Source organism: Pipra filicauda, unplaced genomic scaffold (genome assembly GCF_003945595.2).
Source record: "Pipra filicauda isolate LSUMZ 115617 unplaced genomic scaffold, ASM394559v2 scaffold27_size4233163_pilon, whole genome shotgun sequence".
Taxonomy (NCBI): Eukaryota; Metazoa; Chordata; class Aves; order Passeriformes; family Pipridae; genus Pipra; species Pipra filicauda.
Window position 1 is genome coordinate 284,856 of NW_024104398.1, and position 19,173 is coordinate 304,028.

General features: G+C 36.7%; 1 protein-coding gene across 2 annotated transcripts in view; it reads right to left on the reverse strand.

Moving 5' to 3' along the window:
* TTC7B (tetratricopeptide repeat domain 7B) overlaps positions 1 to 19,173 on the reverse strand; it is a 138,019-nt gene that overhangs the window by 16,308 nt on the left and 102,538 nt on the right. For both annotated transcript variants that reach the window (XM_027739980.2, XM_039382669.1), the window contains exon 19: positions 14,218 to 14,420. In XM_027739980.2, coding sequence (XP_027595781.1) covers positions 14,218 to 14,420 — 203 coding nt within the window. The remainder of the gene's footprint in view (positions 1 to 14,217; positions 14,421 to 19,173) is intronic.

A 19,173-nucleotide genomic window follows, 5' to 3' on the forward strand; every position in this document is an offset into this window, starting at 1 on the left:
AGATCAGCAGAAAGAAGTTGTAATGCAGAGTTATGTAGAAAGTTTTTTTAGTTTCCCAAGACTGTTTAAGTGCATCTAAGTAAAAATCTACATTCAACATCAGCATCTGGACAACAATAAATATTTATAACCATTCTGACACATTTCTGGGTATTAAACTGCCCTCTTTTGTTTTCCTCTCACTAATCACAGTGGGAGCACAGAGTTCTGTTTTGCCACATCTTACCAAACTGATCTTCCCCAGAGGATACTACTCTCTTCAGGAACAATCTGGTCTGAGAAGTCTTACTCGAAACTATATTTATTGCAGATAATGGTAATCGCATAAGCACACAACATAACAGCAAAAGGAGATTTATGACATTAGTTCTCCACACCTGACTCTAGTTACACATAAATAAACATATGTTACATATGTGCTCAGCAATTCATGTTAGGGGCTGTAAGTCTTCAACTTCCCCCAAGGACACAGAAGAAGACTTATTTCTTTTTTGTTCAAACCCAGGTAGGAGTCTGATTTGTAGGACAGAAGGATACACCAAACCATAGATCTGAGCAGATCTGAAAAAAACTAACCACCCATTATATAAAAGCCGCAATCTTTTTTTCCTTCAGATCTCTATATCCGTAGACTTCATATTTAGTGCTGGTTTGAAGTTAACTTTTTTTGAATTTTGAACTTACTATCAAGGACAAATATAAGACAAGAAACAAAGACTTACAGTAGTTTATCACCTATAAAATACATTACTATAAAACAGTCCTAAGTTTAACTGAGCTCTCAAAAGTAATCACAGAATTAAAGTACTGATGCCACAGATACTTCTGAACCAGTCTGCTGTCCAAACAGCCATCTCCTTTGCCTAGCTGTAATGAAATAATATATTCATTGAGCAAATCCAAGGCAATATTGACAAAATCTTTCAGAAAGGAAGAGAGCTGGGGGAAAGAGAGATGTAGGTAAATGAAGTGATTTATTATTTAAAAGTATTGAAAGTTCTGCAGTGAGTTTGAGATAAAGGCCTCATTTTCAATGGCTGAGCTGAAATGGCTATTAAGGAGATGCCACATATCCCTTCACTTAAACAGCATGCAAAGGCAGTAACTCTCAAAGATGTAATTTTCACTGATAAATGACAGAACTGATTTAATCATCTACATTTAAATAGGAGGTCCATCAGTGACCATACTAATTTAAATATCATAAGGCAAAGCCCTTCTAGAGTCTGCCAATCATGTGCAAGTCAAAACCCAAAGACACTCCACAGGCTCCTTTCAGCAGGCAGTGGGAATGCTGCAGCTGCTGCCTGTGCTGGTTTTGGCTGGAGTAGAGTTAATTTTCTTCACAGTGGCTAGTATGGGACTGTGCTTTGGATTTGTGCTGAACACAGGGTTGATAATACAGAGATGTTTTTGTTATTGCTGAGCAGGGCTCACACAGAGCCAAGGCCTTTTCTGCTTTTCATACTGCCACGCCGGCGAGGAGGCTGGGGGTGCATGGGAGGTAGGGAGGACACACAGTCAGGACAGGTGAACCAAAATGACCAAAGGGATATTCCAGACCATATGACATCACACTCAGTATATAAAGCTCAGAGGAAGAAGGAGGAAGGGAGGGTTTGGAGTGATGGTATTTGTCTTCCCAAGTAACCATTACATGTGATGGGGCCCAACTCTCCAGGAGATGGCTGAACACCTGCCTGCCTGTGAGAAGCTGTAAATGAATTCCTTGTTTTTCTTTGCTTGCGTGTGCAGCTTTTTGCTTCCACTATTAAACTGTCTTTGTCTCAACCCATGAGTTTTCTAGCTTTTATGCTTACAATTCTCTCCCTGATCCTGCTGGTGGGGCAGTGAGTGAGTGGCCATGTGGGGCTTGGTTGCTGGCTGGGGATAAACCACGACACTGCCCTAACGAGATTGACATTGGAGATGCCTGTGGGGAAAACTATTTCTTCAGAGTTCAAAGGCATTAGAAAGAATAAGCATACGAATTAAATGTGAGTCCCATGAATGTGATGCTCAGAAAGAGAAATCAGGAGGCTTGTACTGTATTTAAAGCTAGGTATGTCACAGCACCTATGCTTCGGTTTCCCCATTTCTTGATTGGGAATACATACTTCAAGGCAAAAGATATTTGAAACTTCACATATTGACCACTCAAAACTGTTATGGAAACAAATATTTTAACCTTTTTAAAATACCTAGATTTTTAGAAAAAGGGTAAAAAATATTTGAGTTATTGTCTTACTCTCTGCCATCCCAACTCCCTTAGTTTCCATAACATCTGCAGCCGCTCAGCTTATTTTTTCTTCTTCTGAACTTCCTCAGATGTTTAAGTATTCATGCCTAAAAATATAATAACTATAACTAATGCCATTTTTTCAAACGCCAAGAGTTGTTTGCAAAATCAGTGTTTTAACAAAATGTACAGACTAGAGTCATGATTAACTGTTGAAACTAAAAAGCTATTACCTTTTTGCTCTCTATAAAGTCCATGTAGAATTTAAAAGGTACACATCAACAACACACTACTGGTTCAAAGAATGACGAAAGCTCAAAACAGCTTTCTGTTTTCAAGTTTAGCATTATTTAGTTTCACTCATGATATATTTTTCCACCCATATCAGCTTAACCAGGTAGTTTACCATGATAGAAGCAGCATCAAAAGCAGTAACAATTCTAAATCTGCATTCACAATGTTTCATGCAGAGTGAACTTGGATTAAACACACAGTGTTTATTCATAAATGGCAGAGTATTGCTAAGAGTCTAGTTTTAGAAAACCTTTTATGTGCTTTCACACATGAAAGTTTCTTTGCTCAAGCAAAGAAACTGTACAACGTAGCTTCTAACAGTAGTAACTAGTACCCAGGTTAAACATGGTAAGCTTACTATGGCTGCAGTAACCCTGCAGGGTTGACCAGATTTTTCAATCATTACCCAATTAAGGCAACATAAATTGAAACTCTGACCATTGTTTCTCAATGCCAAATGTATCAATACCAGTTTACCAAGACGCTGGCTCATAACTTTAGTGTTGATGTTAATACTACACCACATCATAGCAACAGCATGAAAAGATCCTTTATGCTCAGCAGAAAATCAGATTGAAAAGGCATCCAGACTTTCAAAGTAAAAGAATTTTCCAAGCCAATGGAAAATTTAAACCAGAGAGATCCAGATAATCAAATTGTGATAACTGGGTATCTCCATCCTAGAAAAGGACAGAAAAGAAAGATAAAAGAAACACAAAGACTACCTCGCAAGTTAATAGTTGAATAATTTTTACTACCTAAAAGTAGTATAATGTTTGTATTTCAGAAAGAAAATTATTATTTCAGTTTTCTTAAATTACATGCAAGGCGTCTGAACAAATGTTGAAGAAAGGAATAGTTAGTAGTATGGTAAGATGGAAAAGTAAAATAAAACACAGTATGCGTTTATCACTGGTGAGACATTAAGCTAGCTTTTACAGTATTTGAGATTAATTCCAGGAAAAAAAATAAAAACGAAAAAGGTTGGACAACTAATTTGTCTGAATTTTAGTAAAGTTTCAATACAGCTGGATATAGGAAAACAAATAAGAGATGGCATAGAGCAGCACAAGAATACAAAAATGAGTTAAGAACTAGTTTCTGCTAGTCCATTCATCTAATAGGGATGGATGATGGTGAGCAGAATTCAAGGTTTGACCTCAGGCCATATCTTAGTTTCATTTATTGTCTTAGTACATAAGTATCAAGAGTACTGATGAAAATTGATTGCAATGAAGTTATAGCAGAGAAGCAGGTCATCCAAAGGCTTTTAGTAGAGAGCTCCTCCAGTCCACGGCTTGGGTCGCAATAGTTTCACTTAAAAAATCATTCTCATCTCCTATTCCCTAACTCTAGTTGCAGAAGGCAGCAATTAGTTTTATTCCAGAAAAACATTGGCCTTTTTCAGTGAGATTCAGCACACGAGGTGGCCAAGCACCATGTCTCCTCTCCCCTGCTAAGAAATCATGAGATGGCAGCTTTCTGCAGAATAGTACCGCCACATAATTTTCTTCATACCATTTGTTGCTACTTGTTGAAAAGAAAATATTCTAATAGGCATAATAATGGAAAAATAACCATCACACCTTAGAAAGGAACACAGTATTCAGAGTTGGACAAAACACACTTTAGATTTTCCCACAAATTAAAGCTCACTGAAATAATTGCTTTCTCTTTAATTAATTTGTTCATCTAGATTAAAAAAAATAACTTGACATAAAAAATAGCCTGTCAATAGCCTTAAAGGCCAATTCTTTAACTCCATCTAACATAAGTTAGCTACCAGAAAACAGTCTATGTTAGAAGAAAACTGATCTTGAAGAAAATATATTATGCTATTCACACGTAGTAAGTTCGTTGAATTCTTCCAAAATGGAAGGTGCAACTCATCTTTAAACTGTAGACTCATGAGCAGGGGAAGGACTGCTATGTACAAAACCAGCCAGCAGAGAAGCTAAACTTCTATATGCAGAAGTGGTCTTCCAATGAAATTTAAAATGAGATCAGTTGAAGAGTGAGAGAGAGACATGAAAAGACTGTTCCAGACTGGGGATCTGCAGAAAAAACACTGAACCAGAGTAGACAACTTATCTGGGGAATGCAGCTGCTTGACATAACCCTGGCTAAAGCGAGCATTAAAATAATTCCCTAAGGTACAGTTGCTTCCAGATCTCTAGTTCTGCATTAAGGTAGGCCACTTTCTGCTTGATAAGGGTAAGATAAAGCACAATTTTAAAAAGCAAGTTGTTTATAGTTCCTAGTCAGAAAAAAAAGAACCATAGTTGATTAGGTAACTTCTGGTCCTCTCAAGAGCAGTCTGTTGTCTCGGTAAACAGCTTCTTGCCAAAGCAAGTAAAGCTCCTCTGTGCTAGATATAAAGCAAAAAGCAAAAGGTAATTTTGCCACAGCACCAGAAAAGTACCTCAGAACTGCATGAGATTTATAGCAAAATACATGCACTGATAACTTCTGTGCAATTTTGTAACAATACGTTATTCTAAAACAGGTCGATAAAGAGCCAGGGCTCAGACACTTGGCAACAGAGCTGCAAGTTGCTCACACATTTACTAAACACCTCAACTAAGCCATACAGAATGGCTTGTGCCTAATTCTATAGCACCTAGTAGCACCCAGTTACATTTCAATAGTATGAAAAGTTATGCAGCACAAGAAAAGAAAAACTAAGACACAATATGTGTAGATGACTTCACACTTCAAATGTTTTTCTGTAGCTAGAGAGTTCTCACCTACAGACTTCTACAACAGAACCTTTCTCAGGAAAAGGAAAATAAAATCCCTCTTGCTCATTTGAAGTCGAGGATGGCTGCTGTCTCAAAGCCTTTTTCACATTCTTTATATTTACCCCCCAAATAAATCCTTAAAAATGTTTCTTCATTAATTATATGAAATTCAATTATAAATTATTAGATGTCAGATGTTACCTACGAGCAAAAGCATACCAGGTGCTACACAGTTTTTATTGCTGTGTAAGTTCTCAGCTCCAGCTATAAAGTAATACTTCAATAAATTCAATAAGCACAGAAATGCCCAGGGAAGCAAAATAATCATAATTAGCTCAGTGCATACTTCAGCTGAATGACCTAATTTAAAAAGTGTTTTGCAAAGCAATTCTCATATTGAAAGGCAATTACACAGAGCAAAATAAAAATAGCATTTTTGAGATCCATGCAAAAAAGCACCAGCAAGTATCCATGAAAAGGGATGTAAGAGATTACAGAGGATAGTAGGGAAGAGCACACATTTTCAATTTTTTTCCATGCCTGTTCTCTTTTTTTATTTTTTTTAACAAGGAGAACTTAAACATCAAGAGCAACTATTAGCACTTTACTGACATGAGGCCTCCCGGTCATATCCTGAATTAGTGGGACAAAGACTACTGACATTTTGATTTTGTTAAAATTAGTCTTCGTTGTTAGTATTTTTCCATTAGTATAAATCTGCATGTTTTTCCCTCTCCATCCTAATTTAGGTGGCCAGCTATCCAGGAAAAGGCATGGAGGAAAAGGGATATCAACAAAACCCACCCATTAAAGTCAATGACTTTAATGTCACCTGTAATGTTACCTGTAGAGGGTAAAATGCATAAGGAGATGGAAGGACTTTTAATAGGAATTGCCCATTTCTAAAACCTACAAAAAAAAAGCTCGAAAAAGTAAATTTTTCATTATGTTGTGGTCAGATGCTTTTACTAGCTTGCTGGTTTGTTCATCATCTCTACTTAGTACTATGAAACAAGGAGATTCCACATAAACAGTGGTAAAGAGTCATAAATATTTTGTTTTCCTTAAATAATACTAGACATCTCTGTCTATAGAAGCCTCAGTGCAGATCACCAAGGTATAGTTGAACCTCCCATGAGAAAACCATCAAGAGAGACAGAAGCCCAAAAACTGTATTTGTGAAGATCCCAACTGAGGCTTTTCAGTTGCACTGTTTTGCCACTGACATTTCTGTATGCAATGACATAGATGTACTCAAAATATTAAGGCAGATTCATAGCAGAGAATACATGTATACATACATATAAGTGTATATTTTACATGCACACATGTAAGACAAGTCAATATAGTTGAGAAAAATACTAATCTCTTGCACCTTCCTTCCATGATGCTATGGGTAATGTATCATGGAAATGAGAGAAGAAAGAATAAAATCTATGCTTTATAGATTTTTACCACTTATAAAAATAAGAAAATCTTGCATAACAGGAAAACTGTAACAAGATTTTGCCCACAGACAAGTGTTTTCATTGTGTTTTTAAACAGAAATCATTACCTCTATCTACAAAGCTTGTCTTGCTTGCATTCCTAGAATCAGAGGATGACTGAAGTAGGAAGGGAGCTCTGGAGTTTGTCTACATATAAACTTGAAGTAGAGTCACCTACAGTGAGTTGCCAAGGGCTGTGACCTGTCAGATTTTGAATATCTCCAATGATGTGAGATACCCAAAAACTCTTTGGCAAGTGGATGTATCTTACATGTGTATCTGAAAAACTGTCACCATTGCACAAACAGTATGTGATCATTCTCTCGTTTCCCAGTTCTTTGCCTGTCAAATTACTTGAAACACTGCAGAGCAGGGAATCCCTCCTCAGATGCTTTGTTACGATGTCCAGCAAAAACAAAGCCCTATTCCAGACTGGGCCACTGTGATCTTTGGATTTTTCCTCCTTGAACTTGAAATGATACCTGGTTGCTACTTAACAAATGATGATATTTGATCCATAGTTGCTGTATATTAAATTAATTGATAATATCTCAGTTTTGATAACAGAACCCAATTCAAAGACTTTATGCTACAAAACGTGAAAAGCTTGAGATGAACACTACTTGTATTACAAAACCTTAAAACAAAGATTTTTAAAATCTTCCAAGCAAAGAGAAGCAGCTTTGGAGTAATACTGCACATTGCAGAATGACCTGCTGCAACTGCGAATTGTGATGAATTATCTGATGGGTGGAATTTTATCAGCTCCACACAATACAATAAAAACATGGAATGATTTGTGACATGCAAAATAAAGAGGAGTAATTCTAGCCAAAGCATCCTTTCCTTCTGCCAGCATCTACCACTAATTAATTTTCCATTTTTTTACATGGGAACAAATACAAATGATAAAATGGTTTCTGCCAAGTTGAGCCTAAATTGATAAACTGTGGAAAAATCTATCACACAGATAACATGAAAACAGATGAAAACAGAAAGTTAAAGCTGAGCATACCAGGCAAAAATCCTTACGTAAAAAAAACCAAAACGAAGAAAAAACACTAAAGACCCCCAAAGAAACCCACAAAAAACCCAAATACCACCCCCCCACTTCAAAAAAAAAAAAAAACCAAACAAAAAACCACTGCAGATTTCTGAAAATTTTTTTTAAGTGTTTTGGGCTTTTTATCTACTTTTGAATTAACTTTCCTAGGATTTCTAATTGAAAGAGTTTCTCTATGTATTTTGAAAGCTGCCTTAACCAATGCTACTAGACTCCCAGTTAAATTCTCCATCTTAGTTCAGTTCCATTCAATGCAGCAACTGTGCATGCTGCACAAAATCAGACTACCTTTGCATTTTCAGAGATTGTCTATACCAAGCAACTAATTTAAACCCAGTTGCAGTATAGCTCTTATAATGGATGACAGCTGAGGACAGCACAGACAAGTTGCATCTAAGAGTGGGGGTGTTTTCTTGTTGAAAGATCTGCTCCGGTCACAGCTGCTTTAAGCCATTTGGCATAAATACAGAGCAGTGTGAAAAGAAGGTCTGTTACTAAGCAGGACCTATGTTTCATCAGCCCCCAAATACCACTTTCAGAACAGCAGTTCTCGGGGAATCTACAATTGCCCGAGTAAATGGGAGTTCACTGCTTCAAGTTATAAACAAAATTAGTGCTGTAAATTCCTGTAGTCACTTTCTAAAACAGCAACTAAGTTCTAGTTTAAACTCAAATTTGTAGCAGTTATTGTTGTCAAAAACTGAACAAAAATAGATCTATTTTAAAAGAGAACTGTAAAATTCAGATAACGCTTTCAGGAATCAAGAAATTCTACTGATCTTCCTCCAATGGTAATTTTTAAGATATGAATCAGTGTTAAGTGGTTAACTGCTGTACTTGAGCTCAACAGCTTTAAAAATAAAAGGAGATAGCTTTGAAACAAATGGGAAAAAAAACTTCCTTGATTTTTCACCTTGATTTTCACTTTGTTATATTTCAAGAGCTAATGACTATGCAAGTTGATTTTATGTACTTTTTATTGCACTAAGCACGGATGGTTTTCTGTTGTAAGGCTAAAATGGGAAATAATATTTTCAGGACAGAAAAGAATATGGTCTGTGAGTGTCACATGGCAGATGAGGTATTTAAAGTGTATCTAAACAGTCCTTGAGTCACTTGAACTCAATGGGTTCCAGGTTAAAATACAAGCAGAATGGCTATTGTTTCCTCAGAGTACAGAATGCAACCACTTGAAACATTTAGATGTGACAGTGGTCAAATCACAGCAAAACACCTTCTGTAAGGTGCAGTGAGCTTTTGGCCCAATACATGTTTTGTTTTCTCTATTCTGTGAAATAACCCTGAAGTTTCTGAAGGGCAAACCCACAACATTCTACTAACAAATCTAACAAACCCAATGACTGTTATTTCTCCATTCTTCTTCAATCACCACGTGCATGCGGATGCACTTAGAGAGCAAGTCAAATGAGGACTGAGATTTGGCATTAGCATTTAGCTCTGTGGTAATCAGTTACAACCCAAACCACCTACAAGAACCAGAATAATGTGCTTAGGACAAACCTATGTGGCCTAAACCAACAATTTTACCTGACAATGAAAAGCAAATGAGTTAACAAATATTCTCCAGATGAGAACACTGCCTTACTGAAAGAAAAAAAGTTAGTTAGGGTGACTGTGTTTAGACTTACTCTTCTTTAACTCCCACAATCCCTTCAAATGGGGTCTGAATTCACATTTCTAAAGACTACTCTGTCAGTGCAGTTAGAAATAAATAATAACATATTTATGACAGAGAGATAAAGCACACATAGTTAATCTAAGCCTTAAGAGATCTGCCTTAGTTCTGCATGATTATAGAAACTTTAACAGATATCTAACAGTGTGGTGTAGGGAATGTAACTCTCCAAGAAAATGCTTTTTGAAAACTAATTTCTACATGAGTAATTTGGTTAAGTAATTTCTCCCTTTCTGTTTTAGTTTTCTACTCTTAGAAACTAAGCTACTAATAGGATTAACTGGCAAGTGCTATGATGAATTACTTAATATTCAAAAAATACTACAGTCTTCTGGGATTGTAACAACATACAAATGCTGGATAACCATTTCATGTCAAAGCTACATTCAGCTAAGAAGTTTTCAGCCTGAGAGAGAATACACAGATTTGTTTCCTGGACAATGGATTGAAATATTCAGTGCCATTTCAGGCATTACTGAATGATGGCCTGTTTCAGGACTTTTTGGACGTCAGCAGTAAGGGCTACTTTCCACAACAGCACTCTGACTGCAGGAGATAAAAGTGTGTTTATTCTTTTTTCACAGGGGAGGAAAACAATGACAAAAGCAGGAAGGCAGCAGTAATGCAGAAATCTGGAGGTACTGATAAAGGGGAGGGAGAATGGAGAAAGTTGCTCAAATAAATCCATTCTGGTCAAAATCAGACAGGTGACAACCATGTGTTTATGACACTGAATTGAAGTGCGAATCATAATTTCAAAATTAAGTAATTAAAGAAAAATTTAAATTTCATTAGGTGTGAGAAAAAATTATTTGAAATACAGAACACAAACTGAAGTATTTCAAACCTTTAGAACACAATTTCGCGTTGCTCTTCCTGAGCGCACTACACAACTCCTAAAAAGAAGAAAGGACACTGCATTTGTTCAAAGCCTTGCTGCTGCTCTCTCTGAAGTACACCTAATTAATACTGACATGTTATTGCTTCCCTCTTGACATCTTGTGAACAGTCAGAGCTAGCCAAATAGCAAACCAGGATGACCTCTGGCTTGGAGAAAATTTCAGTTAGTGACAAACAGTAAAAAATAGCACCTGAGAACAAGGCAGATCTTAAAATGAGCATTGCTCAACAGAACAGAGTGAATAACTGTATGGATTTAAACATTAACTGTATGAGGAATAATTCAGTTGCACAAGGAACCAAAGAGAATTTTAAAGAACTGGTTTTGTTGTTCAGCTGATTTAATTAATAACCCCCCCCCAACATTTTATAAGGGGCAAAGATAGCAGTGAGCATGAACACAAACACGCTGCCCCCTGCAGCCAGCTCTCTGTTAGAATAGCTCACATCTTAGGTAATGCAGAGGTATGACCCAGTTAGTTCAATTTCTCAAGTTTAGGTAAGCAGAACACAGCTAAACAATTTTTCATTTACTCGTGGATCAAGTCACCAACATTTGGTGTTACACTGTCCTAAGGTTTTCATTAATAAGGCAAAAACCTCCCCCCAAGCCCTCACATGTACGATTATCATTTTGCTGGCAAACAGATCTCTCTCATCACTCTTAACTGCTCCAGTTTTGACACCATCGCCAAGACCTCCTGTTTTTCATTTTAGTGATCTCTTGGAACAGGAGTAAATCAGTGAAGACCCTAGCGAGAGGAGCAAAATGAATAAGAACTTGTTTCTTTAGAAAACTGTAATTTTGGAAAAATATAATCTTTTAACAGCTGATATCAGCAAATAAAAAGTGACTTCATTCAGATAATACATTAGACTTCTGCAGAGAGCATGTCTTAATGGTTACATTAACAGAATGTGGAGTCTACACGAGAGACAAATGCAAGAGTCTTTATGCAGGAACTCCAAAGCACAGCACATGCTGCAAGTCACAGGAGGAAGTACAACAGTTCTGAAGCCATAAAACCAACCTTTCTGGTCTTTATTCACACATTTCTTCAGTAATTTAGATTAATAAGGTTGTTTCTGTGTAGAAAGAGTAGATCATATTCAGGAACAAGTACTTAAAAAGACTTATGGCCAAAATGAAAAATAGTAAAGCTTCAAAATTTAATTTTTCATCCTTCTTACCAGAGTTTTGTAACATCATTAAAAGGATGGATTATAAAAGGAGAAAACTTACGTATTCCCAATATGCCCCTGTCGTTCATACAAATTTAAAAAAATATTTTATTTAGCTTTTGTTTTTCTCTGGACAACTACAAAGACTATCTCAAATCAAAGATTAGCACCAGGAAATGTTACTGAGTGTCAGATGTCACTCACTCTAAAATTTTAATCAAAAGAAAAAAAAATCCTTAAAACTGACTGCAGCTTCAACTATTTCCAGTAAATTTACTTGGAGAGGCAGAGGTGTGTACATATGCTACATGCTAGAACTTGTGTCATCCTTACATCTTATTGCCTTTTTGCTGCATTTTATACATAAAGTTATTATGATCTGTACTTGGTATTTTCTCCTCTAAAAAGAAATTCACCCGAGCTTATTAAATAAATCTAAGCTCTAAGGTAATTTTTACAAGGAAACAGTAGCATTTTATATTACCTTCCAAGCATTGCTAGAAAGCCATATCAAATAATTTTAAAATATGAAATTCATCACAGAAAATAAGGGTTTTTTACACAGATATTTTGTTCATAAACCAAACTGTCAGCTTAGAATTGAGAACACAAATATCAGAAGTTAATGTTTCAGCTGTTTTTATAGAGGCTGGTACCTCCACAGTGCTGTGGCTCTAGCTCCTCTGCCACTGAGATCATATTCCTTTATAATAAATAGGTAAATACACACTAAGTGTTGGGATGTGCAGATATTAATCTATACACACAGGAAAGACTAAATATTGCAAACTTCCTCCTTAAAATACTTCTTGCAATAGTCAAAGATCAAGAAGTAAACACAATCTTGTACTTTTTCCCTACATGAAATTACATAGACAAGTATTTTTATAGCATACATCTTTAATATTTGTATTTAAACAGCATAAATTTCTCAGAATCTACTCAATACAATATCTTAGTGCAGAAAACGTCTAGAATAGTAGAGAAAGCTTTCAGAAACAAAATTTAAAATTATAAGAATTCTTGTAAAGGACTGGCCAATCCGATGAAATGAACGGTTACCTCCCAGCTTGGACTCAGAAAAGCTCATAAAAAGGAAACTTTCATTGGAAGCCCAGTAATTTTCATCTCACATATCTCTTAAGATAGCTAATTTCTCAGTTATTCTGAAGAGCATTGTGTGTTTACACACTATTTATTCAAAGGTGGATTCAGAGGAGGGACAAAAAGATACCTAGAAAAATAAGGTTTTATTTTCACTGAGATGCACTGCTTTAGGATGACTGTCTGCTCCTACAGAAAAAGGAACCTTTTGGCATTTGTCAGCAGGCTCAAATATCCTGAAACGCTGAAAAGGCGAAACAAAAAATTTTCCCTGTGCTGCCTTTCTATCTGATCTTTTGTCTCATATGTTTGCCTCGGGGATGCACAAGAAATTTCTCTGAATAATTCATAAGTACCTAGGCAGGAACCAGCTTCCACTTCTGAACAAAAAGATTTGGTAACAAGCTGATTTCAGCTGTTATATTCTGCTCTATCTGGAAGAAAACTGGATTAAAAGAGAGAAAGTAATCTTCCTAACATAGTAAGCACAGAATATATACATGTATGTATATGTGAAGTATATAAAAACCCATACATTTATGCTGGGGAAGGCACCTTTGTACTTAAAGCTACATTCACTTGAGGGCAAGACTGATTCTCTACCTTTCAAAAATTCAAGAAACCACGTAGCATGAAGGTAACGAATAAACATGCAGAATGTAGAGATCAGCCCTACTCTGTGCTGGTGTGGCTTCACCTCAAGTCCTGTGTGCAGTTTTGAGTGCTACAATATAAGAAAGATATTAAGCTATTAGAGAGTGTCCAGAGGAGGGCAATAAAGATGGTGGCTGAGGGCACTTGTTCAGCCTGGAGAAGAGGAGACTGAGGGGAGACCTCACTGCAGTTACAACTTCCTTGTGAGGGGAAGAGGAGGAGCAGGCACTGATCTCTTTTCTGTGGTGACCAGCGACAGGACCCGAGGGAATGGCCTGAAGTTCTGTCAGGGGAGGTTTAGGTTGGATATTAGAAAAAGGTTCTTCACCCAGACGGTAGTGGGGCACTGGAACAGGCTCCCCAGGGAAGTGGTCACAGTGCCAAGCCTGACAGAGTTCAAGAAGCATTTTGTCAATATTCTCAGTCACATGGTGTGATTCTTGGGGATGGTCCCGTGCAGGGCCAGAAGTTGGATTCGATGATCCTTGTGGGTCCTTTCCAACTCAGGATATTCTATGATTTTATGAATTCAACTTTTAGTTTGGAATAGCAGAATCACTGGTCTTTCCTCTAGACTACAGTATTTTACCACAAGCCATCTTTATTTCCTAATGGTGTTGAATATTAGGCAGATGCAAATGATTTCTTTTTCTGTAGTCTCTATTAGGACTGAAATAGTCTTATTGCCTGCAGATCCTTTTTACGTCCCAACAGAATAAATTCCAGAAAAGACTGTTTCCAAAGCATTTTCTTAATAAGAATACAGATCCAAAACTCATAAACTATGGGTCACGATTTCACAATACAATATCATCAGTTGAGATGACAGTACTTATGAAGGTAGACTCAAGACTTACCAGCCTCTGCATGCTTTTCACATGTGTAGGACTAATAGATAAGGCCTCTTCATACCAGCGTTTGGCTTCATCAATATTTCCACGAAGTTCAGACACCTGACCTCTCATGTAGAGAACATAGTGGGACATGGGAAAGAGATTAGCTGCTTCCTGGGTACACGCTGTGGCCTCAGCAGGCTTCCCAATCCCTATGTAGACTTCAGCTGTGGAAGGAATGGGAGGATCAATTAATGATTCCTGCTTCATCATTAGATTGTCACATTAGACGTTGTCACATGTGCTCTATTAGTAAATAGTTTCATTCTGAACAAAGGCTATATTCCCCCCCAAAATTTGCATTTTAAGAGAAATTATTACCTGAATTATTTTAAATTAATTATTCTTCTAGAAAAGTTGCTCTTCTAGATATAAAAGGAGTTACAGCCTCTAAATGGCTTTTTTAAACCCCAGAATTCTCTTTATAGTTTGTTATTTATAACTTAAGTCTGGGATTTTTTAATTTTAGTTTTATTTTTGAGATGTGAGCATGTCAGTATTCCAGTACTATTTAAAACAATTGAGTAGCTAGACATACACTTCTGTAAATCAGATTGACTATAGGGCGAAAAGAAAGGGTTCATTCAGTAAGCAATTAACAACTAACAATAGAACAAGTATTTGCCTTCAGTAGCTCTTATGACACTCTTCAACAGTGTTATTTCTCTACCCTGCTGGATTATCCTAATCTCTTGCTGAAAGAGTGGGAGAAGAGAGGAATAAAGAGATCCTAAATGCAAGAAAAAACTATTAAAAATTCTGAGTTGGGTCATCTTTCTCTTTATGTTGGTACAGACCCAATAAAAATGAGTAGGTATGGCCAGTCTTCGCGAACGAAGATTTGGGAAAGGTCATTACCTTTCAAGCCTGCACAGTGGATTTTTTAGGTGAGACACAGTGTGCGCTGAACTGAGCCCACCCTTTAATCCTGAGGTTCAACTGCCGGGGCCGAGCGAAGCTCGGACAGTGGCAGCGAGGTCCTCGGGACGTAGGTTTGTTTGGAGTGACCTTCTCTTAGATGGATGGCCTTACAGGGCTGACGAGCTCCATCTGCCCGGGGTCCCTGACTGGGAATCGAACCCGGGCCGCGGCGGTGAGAGCGCCGCATCCTAACCACTAGACCACCAGGGGACCCCTGGTGGTCTATAAAATAAAAATGAATAAAAATAAGATAAATAATGAATTTTTATTCAATAAGTGAAGCCTCAAAGTAATTGTATAACTGCATTCTATTGTATTGCACTGTACAAGGTTTTTATAGATTAAGGTTTAAATCAAGGTGCTGCATTGAAACAGCAAAGTGATCTATCACTGCTCAAGATATGCCTCTCGCTGTACTGTACAGGCCACCCATCTTGGTTTAAAGTCTCTCAGATCAGGAACTCACACTACAACAGTGGATTTGGGATTATGCCTAAAACTCTGAATGAGACTGATGTTTGAGTGCCTTTAAAGAGGCTTTTCTCCGAGATAATTGCATCAAACAGACTTGACAGTATCTCTAACTAGTTAACTTCAGTACAGCAGAGTGTATAAACTGTAACTTACAGGTGATACCTGCTATGAATATTCACAATTATTATTTTCATCAAAATTAATTTATAACAATGACTAACAAAACATTGACTTTCAGTAGCAGTAGATGGGCAAACACAGTTTAAAGTTCTTTCTCATTTTCTATTTTTTTAACCAATTTTTGTAGGATTGCAAGAATAAATTATTTTCTTCCTTCAAGACCTGATCTTACTGGTGGGACAACAGATCTTTTTCTACCAGAGGAGTATTATTTTGCTTCTCAGTTGACTCGGTGATTTCACAGAAAACATTCTACCAAACACAGCGTGTCCACATGGATGTATTGATTAATGCAGTATATTTTTAGAAACTACCAAAATGTTATTTGATGGAAAAAGTCTCACCCACATGAAGAACTAACACATGAAATTGCAGATCCAGTCACATTTTTTTCCCCTAACCCTAAAAGAACCACCTCACACAGTCAGAGATGGTACTGTATAACTAAGGAACAGCAAAGTTCTTTCTTCTGGAAGACAATGAACAGATAAAATTCTGCAATCAAAATCAAAATTTAGGAGAATATAATTTTTCTAGGATTTTACTTTTACTGTTAGTAGACTTCAAAGAGTAAGTGGTAGCCTAATTTTTGAGCTGTATATAGAGCAGAAAATGTGAATTTTACTGAGAGGTGTTTTTTTAAAAAACCCTACAATATTTTTGAAAAGCTTTGGGTACTGTTACTCTTGAGTGCTTTTTGAAAAGGTACTATGTGAGAAACAACATTTTAGTGAGTACAAAATACACTACATTATTTAAATGCTAACCATTTGAGCTCTACCGGTCTTGCTGTCTCTTCTCCAGCATCATCAGATTTGAAACATAATTTGAAATACACACTCCCCAGTTGCTTGGTGAAAAGACAAGTTCAGAAAAATATAATTTACACAGATTGTAAAAGGTACTATGTAAAGCTAATTATTAATTAGGCAATTAATAAGATAATTATTAGATATTAATACTCAGTAACTAAAAATTACTCCCATTGGTGATTGTCTGCTATCATAATAATTCTAGACTGAAATATAAGCAGAGATTGTCTATTTTAACAGAATACAGTTGAAATTCTGTATTTCTTGAGAAGAAACAATTATAGTAGTAATAGCTTTTAACACTAGGCTGCAATACTGCTTACAAATTCATCTTCTGTTGTAAGAGATAATAAATCTTGCTGTCCTGCTCATGAACTGCAGCAGAGAAACTTGATTTATTAACACACCTTCCTAAAAGTATTAAATTTAAACAAAATAATTCCTTTTGTTTTTAAAGTAACTCTGTAATAACTTTAAACAATCTTCTCCTTTCCTCTACCAGAAGTTACGCCACCCCAACAGAACATATAGCAGGCTTTTTGAAAAACTGTGCATGAATGAATGACTAGAAAATGGAAGTTGTAGTTAAGTGTTAAGCATGAAAGTTCATTCAAGAAATTTCTGAATTCAAAGGAGAGCTGTTCATTCTGAGATAATGACTTCAAACTGAATAAAAATGTTAAAAACTAACATGACAAATTCAAACAAATCAGTTGTGGAAAACTGGCAAGTGCCAGCAGACTTTGTAGGAACATCTCAGAGGAGCAGCCGTTTAAAAAGAAACCAGGTGCCAATCTGATGTGCTCTTTCCAGTATCTCCACCTGGGGAACACCAAGAATGCCTTCTGGCTCAAACACTTCCAACACTTACATGTGCATTTTATTGAGGAATCAATCTATTTTCCAATCAAGCAGCATAGCAATAATGAGTTCAGGCTTGATGCATTTCTCAAAGGACTATCACAGTCATTGATCACTTAGGGACAGGTCAGGTTTTTAACAGTGAGCTACTGAAGAATGGACTAATTGCAAAAGTCACTTCGTTTCACATTTAAAATAAGCCTGATTTTCCACCTTTACATGATATGCCCAAAAATGAAAGGCTGAAACAGTCCATTAATAAAAACAAGATGAAAAATTAAAAGCAAGTTACTGTGTACAAAATCAACTTCTATGGACTGAATGCCATGCTCATTTACACTAACGACAGCTGAAATGACACTGTATATCCATCCATAAGAACAAGCATTTTTCTATTTTTTTACACCACCTGTATTAGTTTGGGTAAATATCTTCCACTAAGTTTTGCATGTATTAGAACTTATTTACATAACTTTTCCATGTCTCTATAATCTTACATGAAGAATAATTCTTAATTTTTGTATTTTAAGATTTAAAGCTTATTAAAGATTTTTCTCTCCCCCATTAAGAAGTAAAACCCTGCACAACCATACAGGGACTCAAACAGTTAAATGTGGCATGAGTCTCAAAAAGGAAGCAATTTCCCAATGGTAAATCTTCACTTTTATTTAAAGAATATGTGCTGTAAGGCGTTAAGTAATTTGTTAAGTAATTTTATCGCTGTTTTCTATGCAAGTAACCTATATATACACTGATGAAGACACCTTCCAGAATATCTGTTTTGTATTGTGCTTCTGGGAAAAAACTTTATTCTCAGTGTTGCTACAGTTAAGAGCCTTTCTCGAGGCTCAGCATATTTACTGTAGCAGGACAAGCAGCTAAACAGCAGGATACCTAAAGACTCTGAAACACAGCACAAATCACCAACAGAAGCACCAAGAACAGGATCATTTCAAAAAGAAAGGAAGCAGACTTCAGGTTGCAGAACCTTCTCTGAAGGTAGACAGCAGCTCTCTTTAATCTCTTGGGGTTTTTTTGTTTTCACTGCTTCCCATACACAAACAGGCAGAGCACTCTTCATCCTCTGCAGTGTCCTTCTACTGGATCTTTAACACTTCAGCTCATTGTCCAACCCAGCTCTCTCCTACTTCCCACCCATGCTTCCTTCTGCTGGGAGTCAAGAATATGGCCTACAGACCACATGTGCCAAGATAGATATTTTTAAGAGTGAAAAGTGGCCTGTGTAGTGGATTGCAGCAGCCAACCACCAATGTGTATGCAAATCTGATTAAGTTGTGAACTAAAAAGGAATTAGAAAAGTGTGTCCAGACCCCTCCTTTGTGGGCAAAACAGCAGCAGTCACTTGCATGAATAGAAAAATCAGCAACAGGACATGACCAACAAAAACTAAAAAAAGCCAAACAGAAAATTAGCAGTTCAACAAGTTGTCAAGGAAGGCTGAGAAATTATCAGCATTACAGATGCTAAGAGTTACTGTGGATGGCTGTCTGTGACAGTTTATAAATATTTAAAATCCATGATGCCATGATGCAGGGCAGGAGACTACACTATGCCCTGTTGGACCCTACCTTGTTCTAATCTGTGTTGTTTTCAAGGAGCCTTTCCACCCCCAAATGAGATCACTATTATTAATCACTGTAATTGCTCTTTC